This window comes from Metarhizium brunneum, chromosome 4 (genome assembly GCF_013426205.1).
Source record: "Metarhizium brunneum chromosome 4, complete sequence".
Classification (NCBI taxonomy): domain Eukaryota; kingdom Fungi; phylum Ascomycota; class Sordariomycetes; order Hypocreales; family Clavicipitaceae; genus Metarhizium; species Metarhizium brunneum.
This window is the reverse complement of record NC_089425.1, coordinates 4,046,129-4,070,923: the sequence shown is the minus strand read 5'-3', so window position 1 is coordinate 4,070,923 and position 24,795 is coordinate 4,046,129. Positions and strand designations below refer to the sequence as shown.

Below are 24,795 nucleotides of genomic sequence, written 5' to 3'. Positions count from 1 at the left end.
TTAAAATATAAAAGAAATCTTATAAATATATTATATATATAGGTATTTTAGGTTTTTAGTATAACTTAATATAAATTATAGCTATAAAGTTATAATAATATATAAGGTTTAATTATATAATAATAGCTAAGGCTATTATAAGGTAGCTATAACTAGTAAGTTATAACACGGTATTAATTATACTAGTATATTTAATATATTATAATATATATATAAATAATTTACTTTTTTAGTCTCTTATTATTTTTAGCCTAATATAACCTAATATTATTTTAGATTTTATGCTTATATAATACTAGTATTATATATATAATTTTATTTAATTATAAAGCAAATTAACTAAATATTAATATAATATATTAAAATATATTTACTTATTAAATAATATATTTTAGCTAAAGGCTATATATATATTAGTTCTTAAGTTTTTCCCAAATAATAAGGGTTTAATACCAATAAGTTTCAAAGGTTCTAATTAGTCTAATAATTATATAAACAGCTATCAATTATATAATAATTAAATAATACGCTTTAAAAAAGTAAAGCCTTACTTTTTATTTACTTAATATATTTTAATATTATTTTTACTAATCTTATATAATAAGTTCTTAGTTTAAGAATTAAAAGCTTTAAACTAACTTAATTTCTATTATTTTGTTATAACCTAGCCGCAAGCTACAGTATAGGTTACAAGAGTAGGCTAAACTATATAAGCTATTATATAATATAAGCAAAAGGGATTATAAAATAATAGTTAATATAAGTTATTAATAAGAAAATACTTATTATATATAAAGTAAATAGTATAAGTAATTATAATAAATCTAATATAAGTAATATTATTACTTATATTTAAAATAAATAATTATTATAATATATAAAAACTTTTAAATTTACTTTATAAATAAACTTTAGTTTTTTAGCTTTTAATATAAATTATTATATTAAATAAGCTTTATTTATAACTTTTTAACTTTAATTACTTAATTATAATTTATAACTTATTATTAATATAATACTTAATTATTTAAATTAATTATTTTAGTTATTTTATTAATATAAATTATAATTAATTTATTTTTTAAAAATCTTAGCTATTATATATTAAAAGCTTTTATTTAAATAATTATTATATTACTTTAAGTAATATTTAATAATTATTAAAATAATATTTATAATACTTATTTTATTTAAAATAATTATATTATTAATACTTTAAAAATCTTAAAGCTTTAAACTTTAAAATTTTATAAAAAAACTTATATAATTATATTAATAAGTTAAGTAATTTAACTTTAAATATTAAATATTTATATTAAAATAAAAAAACTTAAAAAAAATTATTAAGCTTAAAATATTAAAATTTTATAATAATAATTTAAAAATACTTTAAGAATTTTTAATTTAATTTAAAGTATATTATTAATTTTATTTAAATAACTTAATTAATATATAAGTAAAAATATTATATATTTAAAAATATATAATAAGTATTATATTTATATAATTTAAATTAATTATATAAAATTATTTTATTAATATAAAAAATAATTAAAAAAATAAAATAAAAAAAATATTTATTAATTATAAAATATTTAAAAAAATAATTAAAAAAATATTTAAATTAATTAATAAAATAAAAATTATAATTATTTATATAAATTAATTTAAATAAAAAAATTTATATTAAATTATATAATATATTTTAAATAAATTATTTTAATATTAAATTAAAATAATAAACTATTTATATTAACTTTTTTTAAAAAATTAAAAAAAAATTAAAAATAAATTATATAAAAAAAATATATTAAATAACTTTTTAAATTATATAATAATAATAATTTAAATTAATAATAAATAATATTAATAATATATATAAAAATAATAAAAAAAAAAAACTTAAAATTTTATAAAAAAAAAAAATAATAAGTAAATTAAAAAAAAAATAAAAAAAACTTATTATTTATAATTATATTTTTAATTTTAAATAAATAAAATATAATATTATTAAAAAAAATAATAAAAAAAAAAGAAATATTATAATTATAAAAAACTAAAATATTTTATTAATAAATATAAAAAACCTAAAAAAAAATAAAAGTTAATATTAAAAAAAAATAAAAAATAATTTAATATTATTAATTAATAAAAAATTAAAATTATTAAATTAAAAATAAAATATAAAAACTTTAATTAAACTTTTTATTATAATAATAATTATTATATTTATATAAATAATAAATAAAAAAAAAGCTAATTTTTAAAAAAGTTAAAAAAACTAAGAAAAAAAAATATAAATTTTATAAAAAATAAATTATAAATAATTAAATAATTAATATAAAAAAACTTAAATAAATAATTAATAAAAAAAAAACTTTTATAATAATAAAATAAAAAAAACTTTATAAATTAAAATTATTAAAATATTTAAATAAAAACTTATATTAAAAAGTTTTTAATTAAATATAATAATAAATAAAAATAAAAAAAATTTAAAAAAAATAATAATATAAAAAAAAATAAAATATATAAATTTTTATTATTTTTAATAAACTAAAAAATAAAATAAAAAATATAAATATTAATAATAATAATATAATTTTAAATACTTTAAAAATATTTAAAAATAAATAAAATAAGAAAAAAATATTAATAAAATTAATAATTATATAAAAATAAATTATATAATAATATTTTTTTATATTAATAAAAAAATATTTTATAATTTTTATTTTAATAATAAATATTATTATAATAATAAAAAATTAAATATTATAATTTTTTTAAAAAAAAAAAAATAATTCTAAATTTTTATTAAAATATATAAAATATATATATTTAATATAAATATTATATATATTTATAATATATTAAATATACTTTTAAATTAAAGTATAATTGAATATATTTTTACTTAAAATAAAAAAATATTTAATTAAAGTATTATATTTTAAATAAAAAGTTTTAAAATAAAAAATAAAAATAATTAATAATAATTAAATAATAATTTTAAAACTTAATTTAAATATATTTATTAAATATTAAGCTTATATAAATTTTATAAATATATATAAATTAAATATATATTAATTATATATATATATAAAAAATAAATAATAATATTAATATATATATAAAAAAAAAATTCTAATATATAAAAAAAAATTATTATTTAAATTACTTTAATATAAAATAAAAAATTATATAATATATTTATTATTAAATTATTTAAAATATATAATAAATAAAACTAAAAAATAATATAAATAATAATATAAAATATTAATAATATATAAATAAATATAATAAATATTAAATATATTTAAATAAAAAAACCTTAAAGAAACTATTAAATTAATATATTATAATAAATAAAAGTTAAATAAATAATATAATAAATAAAAATTTAATTTTAAATATAATAAAAAATATATAATAAATTATAATAATTTAAAATATAAAAAATATAAAAAAATAAAAAATTAAATTTATAATTATTTATATTAAATATTTAATAATAAATTTTATTTTAAATATTTATAAAATAAAATTAAATTTATAAAATAATATTAAAAAATAAAATAATAAATTATAAAAAAATTTATTTTAAAAAACTTAAAAAATAAAATATATTATTTATAAAAAAATTATAAATTAATATAAAAAAAAAATATTAATAATTTTTAACATAATTTAAAATAAATAAAATAATAAAATAATATTAAATATTAAAATTATAAAATATTATATTTATATACTTATAAATAATAATAAAATAAATAATTATATTTTATTTAAAATTATAAATTATTATTAATTATTATAAAAATATAAAAAAATATTATATAAATTAATTAATATTAAAAAAAAACTTTTTATTTATAATAATAAAATTATTAATTAAAAAACTAATTATTTTAAAATATAAATTTAAAATTATTTAAAAATAATTTAACTTAATATTATAAATATATTAAAATATAATTTAATATTAAAATACTTATAATTATAAAAAAATAATTTATTAATTAATTAAAAAATAAGCTAATTAAAATAAAATAAAATTTTAAGTTAATAAAATTAATAAAATTTAAAAAAAAAAAATTTTTTTTATTATAATTTAACTTATAAATAAAATTTTAAAAAAAAAAAACTTTTAAATAAATTATTTAAAAACTAATAATAATAAATAAATAATATAAAAATAATAAATATAAAAAAAAATAATTAAATTTATTATAATAATTTTAATAATATTATAAATTAAAATATAAATAATAATAAATAATAAAAAAATAAAAGCTAAAATCTAAAAAATTATTATTACCTTAAAAAAAATTTTTATAAATATAAATAAAAAACTTAAAAAAAAAAAAATAAAAATAATAAAAATAATAAAAACTTAATAATAAAAAAAAAAAAACTTAAAAATATTTTTAAAAAATATTAAAAATATAAAAAATTATTTATAAAAAAATTAAAAATTAAATTATTTAAATATAATTAATAAAATTATAAAATTAAATTAATAAATAAAAAATTAATAATATTTTATAAAATTTATAATTTAAATATAAAAAAACTTAAAATATTATAAAAATATATTAATAAAATATTAATAAAAAGCTATATTAAAGTATTAATATTAAAAGCTAAATATTAAATTATATTTATTTTAAAAAAAAATAAAAAATTATAATTAATAATAAATTATTAATAATTAAATATAATTATTATAAAAAATAAAATATTATTATTATTAATATTAGAATTATAAAATTAATTATATAATATAAATTAATTTATTATAATAAACCTAAAAAAAATATATAATTTAATTTAAATAAAAAAAAATTATAAATAAATAATAGCTTTTAAAATAAAATTTAAATTATTTAAATATTTAATAATATTAATAAAACTTATTAATATATTAATAATATTTTAAAAAATAATTAATAATATATTATAAAAATATTTAAATAATTTTATAATAATATATTTTAATAATATATTAATTTTTTTAAAAACTTTAAAAAATTATAAAAAATATATATATATAATATTAAAAATATTATAAAATATTAAATTATTATTTAAATTAATAAAATATAAATTTTATATATAAAAAATAAACTTTTTAAAATATATAATATAATTGAAATAAAATATAAATAAAAAAAATAAAAATTAAAATAATAAAAAATTAATTAATATTAAAAAATATTAAAAATATATAAAGCTTTAAAACTTTTATAAATTTTTATAAAAGATTTATTAAAAATTATAATAAAATTATAATATTTTTAAATAAATTTATTAAAAAAAATAAATAATAAAATTAAAATAATAAAATATAATATACTTTTAATAAAATTAAAAAACTTATTATATTTAAACTTATTTTAAAAACTTTTAATTTAAAAAAAAAAATAAAATTAAAAATTAATTTATTAGATTTTATTTTAAAAATATAAATAAAATAATAAAATAATAATAAAAAATTATATTTTATTATATTTTACTTAAAAAAACTTTATAAAATAAAATTTAATTATTTTATTTATAATAAAAAATTCTTAATAATTATTAATATTTTTAAGAAATTTAAATATTATTTTATAAAAAATAAATATAAAATTAAAATATATATTAATTATAAAAATATTTTTTATTTTATAATAATATAATAATTAAATAAATAATAAATTTAATAAGTTAAATATTTTTTAGAATTTAATTATAAAATAATTTATTAAAAAAAATCTAAAAATAAAAAAATAAATACTTTAAATTAAAAAAGTAATTATAATATAAAAATATTTATAATAATAAAATAACTTTTTAAAATTAATAAAAATAATAATTTTTAATAAAAATAATTAAATATTATATTAAAAATATAAAAAAAAAACCTAATATATAATAAAATATATTAATAAATAATAAGTAATATATAATATATTAAGAATATATTAATAAAATATATATATTATTTAAAAAAAATATTAATATATAAAAAAAAAATCTAAATATTATTAGAATTATAAGAAAAATATATTAAAAAAATATATAAATATTTAGTTTATAAATATTAAAAAATTTATAAAATATTAAATAAAATATAATAATAATATAATTTTTTAAAAATTAAAAAAATAATTAAAAAAATTATTAATAAATATATATAATATAAAAAAAATAAAGCTTTATAATATAAGCTATATAAAAAATTATAATTATTATTAATATTAATATAATTATAAAAATTAATAGCTTTTAATTATATTATAAAGCTATTAATATTAAAAAAACTAATAATTAATATAAAATATAATAATATATTTATAATTATAAATAAATTTATAAAATATAAATATTTTTTATTATATAAAAAAATAAATAATATAAAAAAACTTATATATATATTTTTATAAATAATAATAAGTAATTATAAATTATTAAAAAAAATTATATTAAATAAAAAAAATATATTTATTTTTAAGTTTTAATAAGTATTTATAATATAATTTAAAATAAATTATAAATTAAATATTATATATTATTTATAAATAAATAAATAAATAAAAAAATTAAATTAAATATTTAAATAATATTTATAATATTATATTAATTATTAATAAAATAATTAAATTAAATAATTATTTATAATATAATTAGTTTATAATAGCTTAATATTAGAATTAATAAAATAAATATTAGCTTATATTAATTATAAATTTAATTTTAAAATATTTTAAATATAATATAAAAAATTATAAATAAAATAAGTAATATTATAAGTAAATAAACTAAAAAAATTATATAAAAAAATATAATATAAATTAAAATTTATATAAAATAAAATAATATAATATTATAATTATAAAAAATTAAAAAAATTAATTTTTAAGAAAAAAAATATAATTTATTTACTTTAATAAAATATTAAAATAATATAATTAAATAATAAATTAAATTATAAAAAACTAGAATTATTTATTATTAAAAAATAAATATTAATAAATAATTATAAACTTTTAATATTAAAAACTATAAAAAATTATTTTATAATATATATTTTATTTTTTAAAAAAATATTAAATAATATATTAATAAAAAAAAATATTAAAGTTATAAATAAAATAAAATATAAAATAAAATAAATTTTAAATATAAAAATAAAAAATAAAATATATTAATATTTTATTAAATAAAAAAGCTATAAAAATAAGAAAAATATATAAAAGCTTATAAAATATTTAAAAAATTATTAATACTTATTATAATAATATTATTAATAATATTTAATAAAGTATTCTTAAATATAATATTTTAATTTAATATATTAATAATACTTAAAAATTATATATTAATAATAACCTTAAATTTATAATACTTTTTCTTATTTAACTTATTTAATAATTATAAACTTAAATAAATTATTTTATTTTTTTTTAAAAGTAATTAATATTTTTACTTATATAATTATTTTAAATAATTTAAGAATTTATTTAAATTAATTTATATTTAATATAATATTTTATAATAAAAAATAAAAAGTTTTTTAATAAACTTTTTTTTTTAATTTAATTATTTTAACTTAAAAATAATTTAATTAATTAAAAAATATTTATTAATAAAAAGTAATAATATATAAGAAAAATATTTATATAAATTAATTATAATATTAAAAATATTATAAAAATACTTTTATTATATATATTTTTTATATTTTAAAAAATACTTAATTATTTTATAATAAAAACTATAAATAAAATAAAAAAAATATAATATAATATTAAATTTATAAAAATTTATATATATTATTAAAGTATTTTAATAATATATAAAATTTAATTTTAATTTTAATTTTTAAACTTAAAAAAAATAATTAAATATAATATTAAAAAAATATTATAAAAAATAAAAAAAAAAAAACTTATTAATAAAAAAAATAAAATATAAAGCTATTTATAAAATAAACTTAAATTTTAAAAATAAAATTATAAAAAAAAGGATATTATATTATAACTTAATTATAAGCTATAATATAAGTTATAAAAATAAGCTAAATTATATAAATTATTATATAATATAAGTAAAAAAAACTATAAAATAATAATTAATATAAGCTATTAATAAAAAAGTACTTATTATATATAAAGTAAGTAATATAAGTAATTATAATAAATTTAATATAAATAATATTATTACTTATATTTAAAATAAATAATTATTATAATATATAAAAACCCTTAAATTTACTTTATAAATAAATTCTAGCTTTTTAGCTTTTAATATAAATTATTATATTAAATAAGCTTTACTTATAACTTTTTAATTCTAATTATTTAATTATAATTTATAACTTATTATTAATATAATACCTAATTACTTAGATTAACTGCTTTAGTTATTTTACTAATATAAATTATAACTAGTTTATCCCTTAGAAACCTTAGCTGTTATATATTTACACTTATTATAATAAGATAAAACTAATAAGTAATTTTATTAATAAATAAAAGTTTATTAATAATACTAAAAACTACTTAAATTATTATAATTAATATAATTTTTATATTAGTTTTATTTTTTATACTTCTTAAAACTATTTAATATTAATTAATTAAAAAATTTTAGATTTAAAAATATAATTTTATTATTAAAAACCCTTACTATTAGGCCTTTCTTAACTAAAAAATCAGCTTTAAAAAGAACTAAAAAAAATATTAACCTTTTACCTCTTACTAAAAGATCTAAAGCCTAGCTTATATTACTAGATAGGCTATAATAATAATAAATAGCTAGGATTTTATTTAGTAAAGTAATTAATTAGCCTTATATAATACTAAGAATATTAATTTTATTAACCAAGTAAAGTATATAGCTTTTTAGGCTTTTAGCTCCCTTACCGCTTATATATTTAATAACCTATTTAATTACTTTATACTTTAACCCTATTACTTACTAAAATAATATAACTGGTTTTAATTACTTTTATTTAATTATAAAGTTTTATAAGGGCAGGAAAGACTTATAAGATAATTCTTTTAAGGCTATAATTATAACAGCTAAGGTTTCTAAGAGATAAACTAGTTATAATTTATATTAATAAAGCTATTAAAGTAGTTAATTTAAGTAGTTAAGTATTATATTAATAATAGGTTATAAATTATAATTAAATAATTAAAGTTAAAAAGTTATAAGTAAAGCTTAAATTAATATAATAATTATATTAAAAGCTAAGAAATTAAAGTTTATTTATAAAGTAAATTTAAGGGTTTTTATATATTATAATAAATTACTTTTTTTATTATAATATTTTCTTTTAAATTATTATTATAATTATAATTTTATTTATATAAATTATAATTTTTTTTTATCCCCTTTAAAAAAGGTAAAACTACTAATACCCCCTCCGGAAGAGGTAACCCCTCCGGAAGAGGTAAAACCGCCAATACAGATTTATTAGGCAGCTTTGCTCTTGGCGTTGCTAGCCTTATTAGGCCCTTTTATAGCTAGTATAATAGCCTTTTTAGAGCTACGCTTTAGCTTCGAGACATCAGACGTACAACTATACTAAGCTAGATCCATAAAGCTATGGCTGGCTAATCTGGCCTAATAATAAGTAAGGAAACTGCCGGAGGGAGTTGGTAAATACTCAAAACAGGTAGGCACGGCATTACTGGGAAAGTATACGCGAGAACTGTATGATTAATTAAGCAGAAAAGAATCAGACATTCTAGTCTAACCACGAACGGGTATGGCAAGGCTTAACGGCTTTCTCCACAGGATTGGGGCAGCGGACTTAAGCCTATACAAGTGTGGGCAATCACCGGAAACAGTAGAACACTTTTTGTTTTAATATAGAAAGTAGACCGCGTAACAGAAGATATTACTTAATTGCTCATAAGAGAAAATAGGGAACCTCTCATATTTCTTAGGAGGGAAAGCACGGTCTAATAATGACAAATAGAAACCAGACATGCAAGCCGTGAAAGCAGTAATTAAATTTGCATTAGTAACAGGGAGGCTTATACGGGACTAATAACCACCAGACTAGAGAACCAGTACACAAAATAATATTAACAATAAAACAGCCTTAATATTAGCAGACTATACTTCAGGTGCTAAGGATAGGACGCTAAACACTTAGGGAATAGCCTTCAAGCAGGCCTGTCTAGGAACAAAACGGACAAGGCGGAACAAACCAGTATAAGAGAAAGTGTGGGGCTTAAGTATGTACCAAATTTATCGAACCGTAAATAGCCTTTAATATACAAAATGGAACATCATACTAGGACTATATGACATCTTTATATTCAGTTGATTAAGTAGTTGAAATCTGTTGATTTAGGGTAGGAGTTTTGCTGCGAGTAGCAGCCTCGACGCTTTCACATCATGAACAAACCCTCTCCCTGGGTCGTTATTGCCGCGCAAAGCCCAATCCTCTTAGGTATGGAATTTTAGGTACAATATCCAGAGCGCCAATAGTAATCGGCGATGGGTTTACAAATGTTACATTCAAAGCCGGCGCCCAATACCCAGGAACTTTACAGAGAAGGGCATTCAGAACGCGAATGCTCATCTGTTCAAGGAGCAGGGACCAGAGGTCTATTGCCGGTGTAATGAAACTCGATACAAGGCTCCCACGCGAGCAAGATATTGCAAATAGTCTCGTTCAGGGAATAGACACAGCCTCTACGGGATTACTTGTTTCTTTCGGGATAAAAACAGTCAGCCGCGCAAGCTAGTGCTTAGCGTCCCTGAACTGCAAACTCGTCATTTTAGACACAATATTGCGGCGGAAATACTCGACGTCCTTAATGCGTATGGAATCAAGGATCGGATTGGGTACTTCACACTAGATAACACAGAGAGTAATAATGAAGCAATGGAAGTAATTGGCGGCGAGCTTGGCTTTGTGGGAGCTACAAGGCGTGGCCGCTGTTTTGGCCACGCCATCGACCTCTCTGCGAAAGCTCTTCTTTTTGGCTACAACGTTAAGGTGTTTGAGGAGCAGTTATCAGGTGCAGCAGCCTTATCCGAGGCAGAGCACCCATCGGAAGAAGCCAATCAGGGGGGCCCAATTATTAATAGAGTTCAAATGTTTTGCGCATATCATCCACAGAGGCTTAGCTTTAATTTCCGCGCATGCCCAAAGCTTCTTGTCACAATCTCACATTCGTCCCAATAGCTATACTTCAATAACAAGCCGGGCAACGGTAAACAAGATGTGCCCGCAACCAAGGATATCAAAGTGCTGGGTGAGCTGAACCTGAATAACAATAACAAGACGAGAAACTTTAACTAATAGGGTGCGTTAAGAAAAGAACCCTTCGTCCCGCAAGGCGCCTTATCCTACGCCCCTTGAAATTTAACATTGTGCTTTGAACTATGCCCAAAGCTTAACACTATATAGTTACTAGCCCATCGTGATCCTTGCCGCGCGGCCTCGTCCTGGTCTGACATCCAAACGTTAGCAGTGTCAATGCGTTGCGATCCACTAATTGCCGGCCCTGGGACCTCGGCAAGATCCATCAATGATAGCCAAAGGGTTCAACGGTTTATATATATAGATTGTTACTTGTCCTAGCTATTATAGTAAAGCTGGTAGACATGTCCAACTCTACAATCTACTTGGTATTGTAAACAAGAGAGCGTCCGACTACCATGTCATACTCATTTCTTACTACCCTGGCTGCCTTGACTGTTGCCGTACAAGGCCTAAACCCATGGCAAGCCCCGGGCCCAGATGATTCTCGCGGTCCCTGTCCCATGTTAAACACACTAGCCAACCATGGCTACCTGTACGTTTGTTCCAAGTCCATGCTACAGATGCAGCTAACATTGAACCAACAAGACCTCATAGCGGCCGAAACCTCACGGTACAGCAGTTTGGCGATGCTATGGCCCAAGGCCTTAATGCAGACCCCTTGTTCGGCACGGCGCCTGCGACCGGGTTCACGCTTGTCTGGGGCCGCAGTACCTTTGACCTTGAGGACCTTAATACACCCGGTCTTATACAGCATATCGCCTCCTTGACACGCGATGATGTAACGCCTGCAGAGGCGAACATTGGCGAGGTCCCGGCCCGGGTATCTGCTTTGCTGGACGATAGTCCAACAGACTACCTAGACGTTGCGTCTCTTGCAAAGAGTCGCGTCCGTGTCGAGGCATTATCCGCGCCACAGCGGATACCACCCCAGCATGAAGTACTGGCGCTTACAGAGGCTGGTTTATTGCTGATGATGATGAAGGACGGTCCAGTACCGTCTTTTTTTAGCGCGCCCTCTGTACAGACTTGGAAGGCGCCCAAAGACCGTGTAAAGGTGTGGTTGACAGAGGAGAGGTTCCCAGAGGAGTTGGGGTGGAAGCGTTCAGAGCGAACGCTGAGCGTGCTAGATCTCGCGCCGGTTGTGACTGCTGTTACGGCTCGAAAGGCAGCATCGGCTGTAATGGGTCAGTAGGCTTTACACGTTACTCGCGTTGCTAGGTTCTTTTTTCTGGTAGATATATGGGCTCTTGGGCTTCTTAGTTTTTAATTCAGCCAAAGGCTGTCTTACATCATGGTGCTTTGTAGTGCCTTGAGGAACGAAAGGCTCTTTTCTGGACGCACCCCGACGCCAAAAATTTCTCCCCGCCAAAACCCTCGTCTCCCATTGGTTAGAGTTTCTCGCCCTCTAATGTACATGCAAAACCCGCTGTGCATGGTAACCCTTTCCGGCTCATATTATTCTGCTGCCATGGCCGCTTCCACTGATATTATATCTTAATACTTATTAGCGTTAAGAGGATAGTGCCTGGCGGTATCCTAACAAAGTAAAAATCTTTTATCGTCTTTAACTCTAGTAAAATCCCCGCCAGCAGTCTAAAGTGGATTATAAGGCCGGCCAAGATCCAGTGCCCTAGATATAACTTATCCAAGATCACGTCCACCGCCGTGTAACTGGCCCCGTTCACCAGCTTTAATCCTTATAGTATATTATAATTTATAACTACCGGCACCTTTGGCACGAATATAAAGACGGCTAGTACCGGTATTATACTATTATCACCCTGGTTCAGCATCATGGTGGCCTCTTCCTTTATTGGTAGCCTGCCCTTCCACTTATACTCAGACATAAAAATGCGTATTGTTAATTGCTGCTAGATCTGGAATACTAAACTTGCTTTTATATTAAGGTTCTAATAGTTTTTATTAAGTGGCGTTACTATAGTAATGCCTATCTCCTACGGGATCTGCCTCCTCTCCTGGTAGCACCTTGAATTAAGAAGGTTTAAGTCTGTATGATCCTGTATATTAAGTTGGATCCTTTTTAGCAGTTGCTGTAATTTGGGGTTTCCCGCGGCGCGTACTTACTCGTGAATTTCTTCCACAGCGCGTGCGCCTTGTTATGCTGGTGCCGTTGCTTGGCCTTGAACGAGTTGTTTATGTCCTATAGACGGCCGTGCTTAGGAGGAGGATGGATTGCTCCTGGACCGGCAGGAACTGGTAAAAATCTCCGTAAAAGAGCATAATAGGGATCCCTCCGAAATCTTACTGTGACCTGTGTAGCTTGTAGAGCTTCTTATTTACCGTGTGTAGTGTTTGCGCCTTAAGTATGCTCACCTTATTAATAACTAGTATATCCTTGTCTTACTAGTCTATTTAAGACTGGCCGTTAATAAATTGCTCTGCTTGTTTTAGTAATTACATACTATTAACATTCTTGGTTATGTGGGCAGCTGTCGCGATGTCTTTTAAGAACCCGCAGGCGGAGTGGATTGTGATGCCGTCGATTTGTGCTGCTGTAGTCCCAGACGCTGCCGTTATTAATATACGGTTTGGTTGCTCTTTTGACTTGAACAACTCGACGAGCGCCTGGATAACTCGCGACTTACCGGTCCCGTCCCTACTGATGAACTGGCATAACTGACCTGTTTTATCCTTCTTGCTGTATCTTATTAGATCTAGCTGGTAGCATATACAATAAGAAGGGCGATTGCCTGCCTCTTGTTTAGTGTGAGCTGCGTGATTAAGGTCTTACCTGACTTAAGGAAGGAGGTTAAGGCGCTAAATCAGATTTGTATTCCTGTATATGCCTTTATTATTGTTTACTTAAAGCCTATTCTTATTATTTAGATATTGTTTTCCTTGATCCCTATAAGCTTGCCCTGTACTGCCGCGTTTTATATACCTTATATTATCTTTTCCTTTTTTGTAGACGCATAGATTTGCTGCGACTTTATAGCCTAAACCTGACTTTATAATAGTATAGTGGCCCTGGAGAATACCTGCCCTGGTATGTTTATCCGTCTTGGTCTTGGCTTGGGTATTATTATGGATTGGAGTTTATAAGACGATAATAGCGGTAATTACTAAAAGCAGCTAAGTTCCTGCATTATTACTATGATTTCTAGGGAACTAGTTGTGATTTGGTTCACCCTGATCGTGCTTCTGATAACGTCGATTAAACGCATTATATTTCTGGTTTAGTCCGCCTAGTATACTAATCCATGGTATTTGCTAGCTTGCCTAGCGCTATTCTTGTTAGGATGCATCACGGTAAAGTCACTGTTACTTAATGTGGCTGCCTACTACTTAGCATCCTGCTTCGTATCCTTAGTGGATCGTCGTAATAACTGCATGTTATTAACGAAACATGATATTCTTGGGGTTAGGGCCGCTCGTGCCTGAGCCCATATGCAGTTAATGTCGCCGCTTTTGCTCTGTCGACGGCAAACGCACCTTCGATGACAAGAATCTTTATCATCAACGGCACGTCTGGAGTGAGAAATCATCTGGAACAGAGGCACCAGATTGGTCCCCAGAGTGGTAGCAAGAAACGTAGTTCAAGGCGGAAGTCTGTACTGGAGCAGCAGAAGAGCGCGGCTGCTACTAATACCTTTTTCTGGAAAGACTCCATTGAGAAGTTCAAAGAGCTTCTAATTCGTTGGATTGTGTACTGCCATATTGCTTTCTTCCAGTTGGAAAATCAGTACTTCCGAGAACTGCTCTTCTTTTTGAACCGGGGACTTCTCAACAACCTCCCAAGGGCAGCGAAAACTATTCGAAGCTGGGTTGTGGAAGCTTTTCTGTCTAAGAAGCAAGTTGTCGCTGCAGCCAGTTTCTTGGTTGGGATGTAGCTGGCCTCGGAATAATTTTGTACTAGATGTGTTTTTCCCATTCTGTAATGCAAATGCAGAGGTTAGATAATATAATGCTAATCTGATAAAACCACCACCGAATTTTCTCACGCCACTGGTGCAGGCTCAGAGAGAGATGGCTCCCGGTCCAGTGATGGGCACTATGGGTCGGCCGAGATCCGGGGAGCTGATATGATAAGACAAGCCACGCATGCTCACCATCAAGCATCAAAAGAGTAACATCAAGAAAGGATTTTTATAAGTTGGTTTCTTCTTATTGGAACATGATAAATTTACCTGAATTAGGTCTAACGATCTCAGCCGAAAAAGGATATTTTGATGTGTTCCAGGGTGGCTGACGTTACATGCAACCCCTGGCAGATCGTAATCGTAATAGCAGTACTTTGCCCCGCATCACACCAATCATCAATCAGACTCATGGCGTATTATGGGGCAATGCGCTACAAAGCAGTACTTGTTTTGACCAGTGAGGTTGTACGCAACTTGAGGTATCCACAAGTCTCCCAGTAACATAGATAGTCGGCGGAGCTTGTGGAGTTGGGCATCTCGGGCGGATCATGTATTTGGCTGCTCCGTCCGTCCATCTCCACATGTTACGACAATACAAAGTCGCATGACACTTTCAATCGGCATGATAACGTCATCAACTTTATGAAATTTCCCAGGTTTTAATTGCTGTCAGATGCTCGTGAAAATTGGCTGGTGACGAAGCCAGCGCACAAGCCTTGCCCATCAGCCCCTTCTAACATTCTTGAATCCGCCTTGCGACACTTTCTGCCTGCCCAAACAATGTTTACTCCTACAAGACACTGAACCTGCTCAGGCCTGTTTGCACCGATCGTCGTCCTTGATTAGTAGCATGTCCCGCTGCCATATCAAAACGATTGCCGCACCCACTGGGCCGAGCGCTATGGCATACGCAAGCGCTTCCACGACAATTCCCCCCTTGAGGTAAAGTGCGTCGAGCTTCGGAGTCTCAAGCCTTAAAGATAGGGCCCAGACGAAGCAAGAAACACCAATCAACCAAAAGTCCCACTGGAGAAACCAAAATTCTGCAGTGGGTATTGGCGGCAACGGGCTGCCGAGCAAGAAAGGGTTGGTCAGCCTAAGCATATGTCGAAAATTCCAGGCTTTTGTAATCTTGGGCGCAAAGGCAAAAGGAAATGCTGAGGCCGAAAAGACCATGGCCAACCAGTACCAGTATGGAGCTGCGCTCCAGAGGAAGCCGATAGAGTACACAAACTGGAGTCTCTGACGCCTATGGCTGTCGCGTTGACCGCTCCGTTCGAGAATCCACCGGGCCAGAGGCGTCAGAGCCAGGTGGACGAGATATACCAAGAAAGGAAACATCTCCCAAAGCCTTACTAGATTGACCTTTTGGTTGATCGACAAGACGGAAGGCGCCGGCAGAGCAGCAAGAGCGGTCGGGCCGGCCATTCCCAGAAAAATACTGATGGGTATCGTGTAGAGCGCCTCCGGAGCAACAGTGACATCACTTCCGTGCCAAGATGCTCTCTGTTCCCTCAGGGACATGGCGTAGAATATTGGACTTATGAAACCCAGTCCTGCCAGTTGACCCAACATGGCCATTGTGGTGTAGCTTTGAGGTCAGCTCAAGGCCAAATAGAGGAAATCAAATAGGTGGTACTTACAAGGCAGGGAGCCGCCCTTTGTTTCCCTTTCGGTTGCTCTCAATCATTCCAAGAAGCCAGACTCCCATTGCAGATCCGCCAAATGGAACCATGAGCAACGTTATGTCGGCGCTTGATGCATCGACAAGATCATAGAAAAAGAGTGTAAGGGCATTCGTCAAGTCGTCGAACAATGTCCAATTTGTCAAAGCGGTGTCGAAGTGAGAATGATTCGCCCCTATCTTCTGGTTATGCGCTTGGAGAATCATCGCACCAAAGAAGCCATCGGTAATGGGAAAGGCAAGCAAGGCAAAAAAGCCAGTAATTGCAATACCAAATAGAAGTAGCGATAGAGGACCTCCTCTTGGAGACTTAAGTTGTAGGGGAGCCATTCAGAACGAGTTTTCTGTTGAACAGCACTAGTTTCGGTGACTCAATGAAGGTATAGAACAATTGTAACCCTTATAAATGTAGGGAGTAGCAAAGTATTAATAACAAAGTACCGAGGCAATTTATGTTGAGAATTACAATGACCTCGGGGAGGTGGGGCGACTGATACATGGGCACCCGGGTGCCCAAATAGACTAGCGAATACTAGGACGGTCGTTAAGAATAGATAAGAATATGCCAAAATTAAGTAATTATTCATTACTGGGATGTCTGCTTGTAACTTAACCGGGCTGCCTGTAGACGATTCTAGGCGGAGTCGGCGCAACACCGGCGGCCGGGATACAATGCCCGGCGTCGCTTAACCCGAACGGCCGTTTTTACACTCGGAATATGCTTTATTAAGGACAGACTCTATTAGAACGCACCTAACTCTCAATCCGCACGCACCCCCACATTCAGCCACATTGCCTCCGACGTCGCCAAGTACACAAATGGTTTGGCACCCATGGGGGGGAAGATTATTCCCAGTGCAAATGTAACTATTGTACTATCTTCCTTGTTAATTCACCCAGGTTGCGCACCCTAATCTAATGCAACTGTAATACTATCACCAACCTTTTCCGTCGCCATTCCTCCTGCAAGCAACGACTCCATCGCTTCTAGTTCATCGTCCACTTCCAAAGCATTATACCCTTTAAGTGGCCTGTTCCCATCATTCTGAGTCTTTGTCTGCTGACGGGTAACTCTGGTTGTACTTGAGACAGCAGTTTTTCTTCTTTTTTGTCGGCGTTGATCAAGTGAGTCCGCCGCGTCGTCTTCGTCAATGGTTGGTCCCAGCTCGAATTGAGAGTAATTGCGTCGCGCTGAGCTTTGAACACTGCTTCGTGTCGAACCTTGGGGCGCAAGCCGATGCTCCAGGATTGCACATTCGTTTCCAAATGGTTCTCCATTTCATGGACGACCCTTAGGTATCCCGATTGGAGGACGTTGTATTTGAAGAAGAGGATCGTGAATTTCTCGTGATGGTTTGATATGCCAAAATGGGTCCAAGTCTTCTTTTTTTAGTTGCTCATTTTGACTAAATAACTCTAAGAGTCTGTGAGCACACGGCAAGCCATATTGAGCTTTCGTAGTGCCGGTACAAGGTGGTAGCGGCTTCTCTGAGACCTGGCTTGATTCCTGTCGGTTCACAGGCGGTAATCACTAGCTACCGCAGTAGTCATATGATCATTGTTCTTCTTGTTCTTGTTCTTGTATCTAGAGCTGGAAGCTATCAATGGGAAAGGAGGTGCTGCAATCTTAGTCACGTGCACCTTTACAGGGGAAGGTGTTGTCAGGGGTAACTAGGCTTGAGCCCGTAAGCGATTAACATCGCAACACATTCTTTGTCGTGGGTTCTGATTGTTCTATACATTGCGTTATGCAATGTAAATATTAATATATGATTGTGTATCTAATTCAGAGAATTGACGCCTCTCGCGAGGCCATTAAACCATATCCTGGCCCTTTAAAATACTACGCCACCCCTTGCACGTTAGAGCTGTAGGTGCAAGGGGTAGAATTATCCGAAGGCTGGGAGTCCTTAGGCTAAGCAACTATTAAGCTATTACCGTTTAGCTAGTTATTTAGTTATGCAGAGCTGTGGTCTTTCCTATATAGATTCCGTGTAAGAACTTGTTATCTCCTATGCCGCTTATCTCTTATCTTTATCTTTATCTTTATACCCTCTGGAGGAGACTTATAAAACAGGTGACTGCGATCAAATAGGGCATCTAGTATCAGGCCCTGGAGCGTTTTTACACGAGAGATAGCTATATAGCTAAGACTAGTCTAAAAGTCCTGGCAGGAGAGGTTTATAATAATTATATTTTTTGTGATGCTTTACGACTTATATATAATAATAGCATAGTATATAATCAGGGGAAACTAGGTATAAGTATAAAAAGTGCTTTTAATAAGGAAGTTATTGTTTACTAAAAGAATTAGGATAATTTTTTTATTATTAGGGGTAATTAGGAATATAAGTCTATTATACTTATTAAACTTTATTATAATAATATAGGAAGGGTCTTAGATAGGGTTGGCTTTAGGCGCCTAGCTAATATTATAAATAGTATTATAAGCGCTGTTATATAGGCCAACTAGCTGCTAAAAGTTAAATATTAGTATTAAATAGACGCTAATATATATAGGGATCTGCTTTATAAGGTTACTTACTTTATTATTAGGGGTTATAGCCGCGCTAAGGCTGATATTCTTAGCTTTAACCTGAATAATTAGCTGGCTAAAGCGGTTAAGGTAGTAATAGTTATATTTATTTATTTTATTTTTTATAGTATATACTTATAAGGTATTAATAAACTTAGTAACCTCTTGATTATTTAGTTTTACTTATACTTAATTAAAAAGAAGTTTTTAAGACCTAATTAATAATTAAAAAAGCTATAATTCTTTAAAAGCTATATAAAATACCTTCTAATTATTACCTTATTATTATTAAATAACCTTTAAGAAAACTAATTTATTAAAGTATTTATATATATTTTTACTTTTAATCTTTACTTTTTATACTTTTTTATTATAATAAAGTAACTTTTATAGTATAAATAAAAGCTAAAAAAAGTTATTAATTAGAAGAATATTAAGATTATTAAAAAACTTTTTATTTTTATTTAAAAATACTTTATAAAAACGCTTATTAATCCAGGATAGCTAATATAATTTTAGTATACTCTTCTTATTAATAATTAAATACTTAATATTTTTAAGCTTTACTTAGAGTTAAGCCTTATTAATAGTTAAAAGGGGCTTAAAGTCTTTATTAATTAGGAGGTATAATATAAAGTATAAGATTATACTTAATATCTGATTCTTTATAATGCTTATTGGCGCGGCTTGCTAAATAAGGGTTCCTCTCCTTATAGCTGCGGCTTAAAGGTACACGGAGAGTAATAAGGTATAATTTCCTGGTACTACCCCTATTATCTATATAAAGTAATAACTAAGAAGATTCCTGGGTTAAAAAGTGGTTTATTATTGTATTATATACTAGGTACTAATATTAATTTAAGGAATTATAAGCTTTTAAAAGCTAATAATTTATATTAAGGTTAAGATAGTTTCTTATTTTATATTACTTTTAATAATTACTATTAAGAATATTATTATTAGTATATTATTTAATATAAAAGGATTAATTATAATTAATATTAATATTTTAGTAGCTAAGTATATTAATATTCTTTTCTTTTAATAAGTAATTAAAAAGTATATAAGTAAGTTTATATTAATTCTTTTTTATAATAGGCTTTTTATAAACTTTAAGCTTAAATTTATTTTTTTTTATTCTTAATTTATTTATATCTAGCTTCTTATAATAATTATTTAAATAGGTATTATAATACTTTTTATAATACTTATATATAGTTATAAAGGAGTTAAATTAATAGCTATTTATTATATATAAATTTTTTAAAAAGTAATATAAATAAGCTATTATTAATTTAATATAATAGAAGTTATTAAACTAAAAAAAAGCTTTTATAAACTTATATTAAGAGAAATAAGATAAAACTTTTTTTTTATATTAATAATAAGTTTTTTTTACGTTTTAAGATTATATAATTATAGGTATTTAAGGTAGGTTATATTTTTATACTAGCTATTTCTTTTAAGATATCTCTGGTAACTAGTAATAGTCTTATTAATATTTTTATCTATGTAATATAAATATATATATTACTTTAAAGGATAATAGTTAATAAAAATTATTATTTATATACTTTTTTATAAAGGAATATTAAGAAGAAAATAAGAAATCTTCTACGCTAAGTAATCTCTCTTAATAATTAGCTTATTTATTAGGTAAGAGAAAAAGAATAATAACAGCTAAAAGTATACTATATATAATAAAACCTGGTTTATAAGCTTATAGTAAAGCTTAGTTTTCTTCTTAGATTTATTATAATACTTAATAGTATATATAATAACTACTTATAAGCTAGTATAAGAAGATATATTAATATTAGCTAGCTAGCCTAGTATAATAGTAAGATTAAAGTGATTTATAAGGTTATTATTTTATATTACTTTAAAAATATAATATAACTTACTTTTTTTCTTAATTATTATAGCTAGCTTTTATAAGGTATAAGAAAAGTTAAAATAATACTTTTACTCTAGATTAATTATATTAATTATCTTAATATTTATAATAATACTTTTTATATTTCTTACTAAATTAATAGTTTTTTTCCTTTTATATAAGTAATATATAATATTATATTTATAATACTAATAATAATTAATAATTTATAAGAAACGCAAAAATATTAGTTTTATACTTAATAGATTTATACTTAAAAGGTTACCTTTACCCTAGGGTATAATCCTAGTTAGCTTAGAATTAATAGTAGTAATATAAAATCCTTATATATATATAAAAATATTATAAGTAGTTTTATTTACTATATTAACTTTTAAGTAATTCTCTATCTAGTATAAGCTATAATTATATAGACTACCATGCTTTTACTATTTATACTAATTTTAATAATTTATAATATTAAACTTCTTACTTAATATAATATCTTAGAAGAAGTAGTATTAGTAGTAGAAATAAAAAGCAGTAATATAAGGATTTTAATATAAAAGTTAGCGTAAGAAACCTATTCTCTTAAACTTAAATATAGCTAGCTATTTATTATATTAGGGTATATACTAGTAGAGACTCTACTAGTATAAATTTGCTAGGCTAAATATAATAAATACACCAGGATATCTAAGATTATAGGTATAAGCCTTAAAATCCTGCCTTTTTTTATTTTAAAAGGGGCGTGTGCTATAAATAAATACTATATATTTTATAATTAAGTTAATTAGTATTTATACCTTAAGGTTTTTATTATACTTTAATACCTAAATAAGCAGCTTTTATATAAGTAGTTTATAATTATTATTATATTACTTTATAAAATATTTAGACTATATATAGGCTTATAATTATATTAAAGTATTAAAGGCAATAAAATAGAAGGTTAAGTAGCGTATAAAACGCCTATTATACTATTATATTACGTGCTTAATATAATCCTTATAATTAATAAAGTGTAATTAAGGCTTAATAAAATTAGCTTTCCCCTTAAGAAAAAAGCAAGGAAACGCTAAGAAGAGTAGAGTATAAGAGCGATTAAACTTATTAATAGGCGTGCGCTGTATATTCAGAAGCTGCAACTAGTGCTATGCTTGTGACTTGAAGGTTATAGTAAGTGCTGGACCAGTTTCTGATTCTCCGGCGAGAACGAACCGCAGGACATTAATCTCCGTGTCCTTAGTCAAGAGATCCGGCACTGTAGCCTTATCTACCAGGTCTGGTTCAGCCTCTAAATCCTCCTCGGGTTTAACGTTAGCAGTATCCACCTAGCTTTATAGGATAGTATCTAGGATATTATTATTTTAAGGTAATTAATTTAGCCGCTTTTTATTAATAATAATATATTAATAGCCAGGATAGTAGCGCTAGAGGTAGTTAAGCTATATAGCTACCAGCTGATAATATACACAAAACTACTGGGTGAATTACCGGCTAAAATTTATATAGAATAATATATTAGTAAGATAGAGTAATATAGTATTTAACTTTTATAATAGGAGCGGGAGTTAGCTATATACTAAGCTAACCTTACAAAGAAAGTAAATAATATATCCCTAATATTTATATTACTGGCCTTGTATAAGCATAATATTTACATGAATATAAACGCGGGCTATTAATAACTTTTTAGTAGGTGTTAGCTGCGGTAATTATATTAAAAGGGAGCTAAAATCCAACTAGTTATCTATAAAGAAGAAATACAACTCTTTAGGGCCGTATTTATTATCCTTTTAATAATAACACGCACAAATACTATCAGAATTAATTTTTATCTAAAACTAATACTCTTAATATTAATTATAAAGTTATATTTGGTTATTATTAAGCTTTATTTAGAACTTATAAAGAATTACTTTATTATAATAAGTTAAAGTATAAATATTTAGGTTACTATTTTATACTAGATTTTATATATAAAATATTACTGATTTTTTAGGTAAAAGTATTACTAGACTTTAATATTATTATAGTAGCTTTAATAATTAAGTTAGCCTTTAAGATTATCTTAACTATTTTCTTACTTTAAAAGTAAGATTATAATAACTATACCTTAGCTATATAAAATACTATTATTATAAATAATAGTAGTAAAAGCTTTTATTTATAAAATTATTATTATTATTATTATTTTTATCCCTTAAATTAAAATTATACTTTACCTTTAATTACTTAATATATATTTATAATTAAGCAGGTAAAAATAATAAGTTAAAATAGTTCTTAATATTAATATTAAACTTAAAAAACTATTTTTTATTATACTCTTTTTTATTTATTCTACTTTACTTTAAAAACCTACTTAGCTATAATTAATTCTAACTCTTAGCTAAATTCTATAATTAGCTTAAATAAACTATTAGAACTATAATACCTAGATATTTTTTTTAGGCTTATTAAAAGCTTTAAAAATATTAAGTTAAAATATTAAAAGAGTTAATAATATAATCTCCCTTATATAGTATTATAAGTAATAATTATACTAAATAATAGCTAGTTTAATTCTTATTCTAACCTTAAAAGAATTATTTTATAAGTCTCTTTTACTCTTATAAAACCTAACAGCTAAGAAAGAGTAATCTACACGAGTTATACTGCTTTGGACAGCAAAGGCATTAGAATGTGAGGCGATTAAATGTGTTAGTTACACCGGAGGTGAAGGAGCTAGAGCCCAGAAGAGCTGCGAGCTCTATTAGGTTAGTAGAATTGGTGTCCCTAGCACTATTTGGGGCTGGGCCGGCTAGTTAATTAACTCTCTGAATAACTTCCTGGCTGTAGGAGTTTGCTGTAGCCTCTCTAGAGATGTGGGCTGGGTTCCGGACCTCTCCTTACCGGGCGATAAGCCAGCTTCTCCGTCAGTTCTCTTCGGGGCAGGTCTTTTACTACGGACGGCGAGGTTCCTCAATGTTTGGATCGCGCCCCTGGACCTGGAGTACTTCAATTGGCTAGTATTGAACGCCCTATGGAGTGTGTTCTGGAACTAACATGGGAATCGTTCTTATTACGACAGTCGAGGCAGTTCTTCGTGTTCTCAGCGGACTTCCTTTTGCTGACGAAGTCACCCGTCGGTCTCTCCTCGCCACAACGGGCACAGACAATAGAAAGCATGTCCATGTCCAATTTAAGGCCCCGAGGAAATAGGCTTACGACCCATTACCTAACGAAAAGAAGACACGTAGAAGCGGTGAAGTGGATAAATTGGTGACGATCAACTCAATATGACGATGTAAACACACGATGCCTTCTGAGTAAACAAAAGCGTAACATGCTTGCCAGTCGTGGCGGGCAGGTGTTAACAGCTGGCGAAGCGCTAGGGCTTATTTTTCTGTAATTGTTAGCCAGTTGCCGAACAATTTGCGGCTGGCAATATAAAAGCTGGACCAATTAGAATCTGGGAAACTTATTGCACCAAACCCTTATACTGGGAAAAAAACTTATAGATTAACGTAGAGTCAGCCTTCGGCT

At 25.8% G+C, this 24,795-nt stretch overlaps 4 protein-coding genes across 4 annotated transcripts; 3 read left to right on the top strand and 1 right to left on the bottom strand.

Annotated features, from left to right (window-relative positions):
* Positions 1 to 11,682: 11,682 nt before the first annotated feature.
* CPO_1 (Chloroperoxidase) lies at positions 11,683 to 12,479 on the top strand (the record flags this gene model as incomplete). Its single annotated transcript, XM_014683828.1, has 2 exons — positions 11,683 to 11,819; positions 11,873 to 12,479. 2 exons carry the CDS (start codon positions 11,683 to 11,685, stop codon positions 12,477 to 12,479), a joined length of 744 nt encoding a protein of 247 aa, XP_014539314.1.
* Positions 12,480 to 14,745: 2,266 nt separating this feature from the next.
* On the top strand, positions 14,746 to 15,138 carry G6M90_00g079080 (uncharacterized protein; the record flags this gene model as incomplete). The annotated part of the gene is made up of 1 exon (XM_066131101.1): positions 14,746 to 15,138. One exon carries the CDS (start codon positions 14,746 to 14,748, stop codon positions 15,136 to 15,138), a length of 393 nt encoding a protein of 130 aa, XP_065987072.1.
* Positions 15,139 to 15,978: 840 nt separating this feature from the next.
* Positions 15,979 to 17,182, bottom strand: ctvD (Citreoviridin biosynthesis protein D; the record flags this gene model as incomplete). The annotated part of the gene is made up of 2 exons (XM_014683827.1): positions 15,979 to 16,759; positions 16,812 to 17,182. 2 exons carry the CDS (start codon positions 17,180 to 17,182, stop codon positions 15,979 to 15,981), a joined length of 1,152 nt encoding a protein of 383 aa, XP_014539313.1.
* A 7,133-nt stretch (positions 17,183 to 24,315) lies between these two features.
* On the top strand, positions 24,316 to 24,471 carry G6M90_00g079060 (uncharacterized protein; the record flags this gene model as incomplete). The annotated part of the gene is made up of 1 exon (XM_066131100.1): positions 24,316 to 24,471. One exon carries the CDS (start codon positions 24,316 to 24,318, stop codon positions 24,469 to 24,471), a length of 156 nt encoding a protein of 51 aa, XP_065987211.1.
* Positions 24,472 to 24,795: the final 324 nt, after the last annotated feature.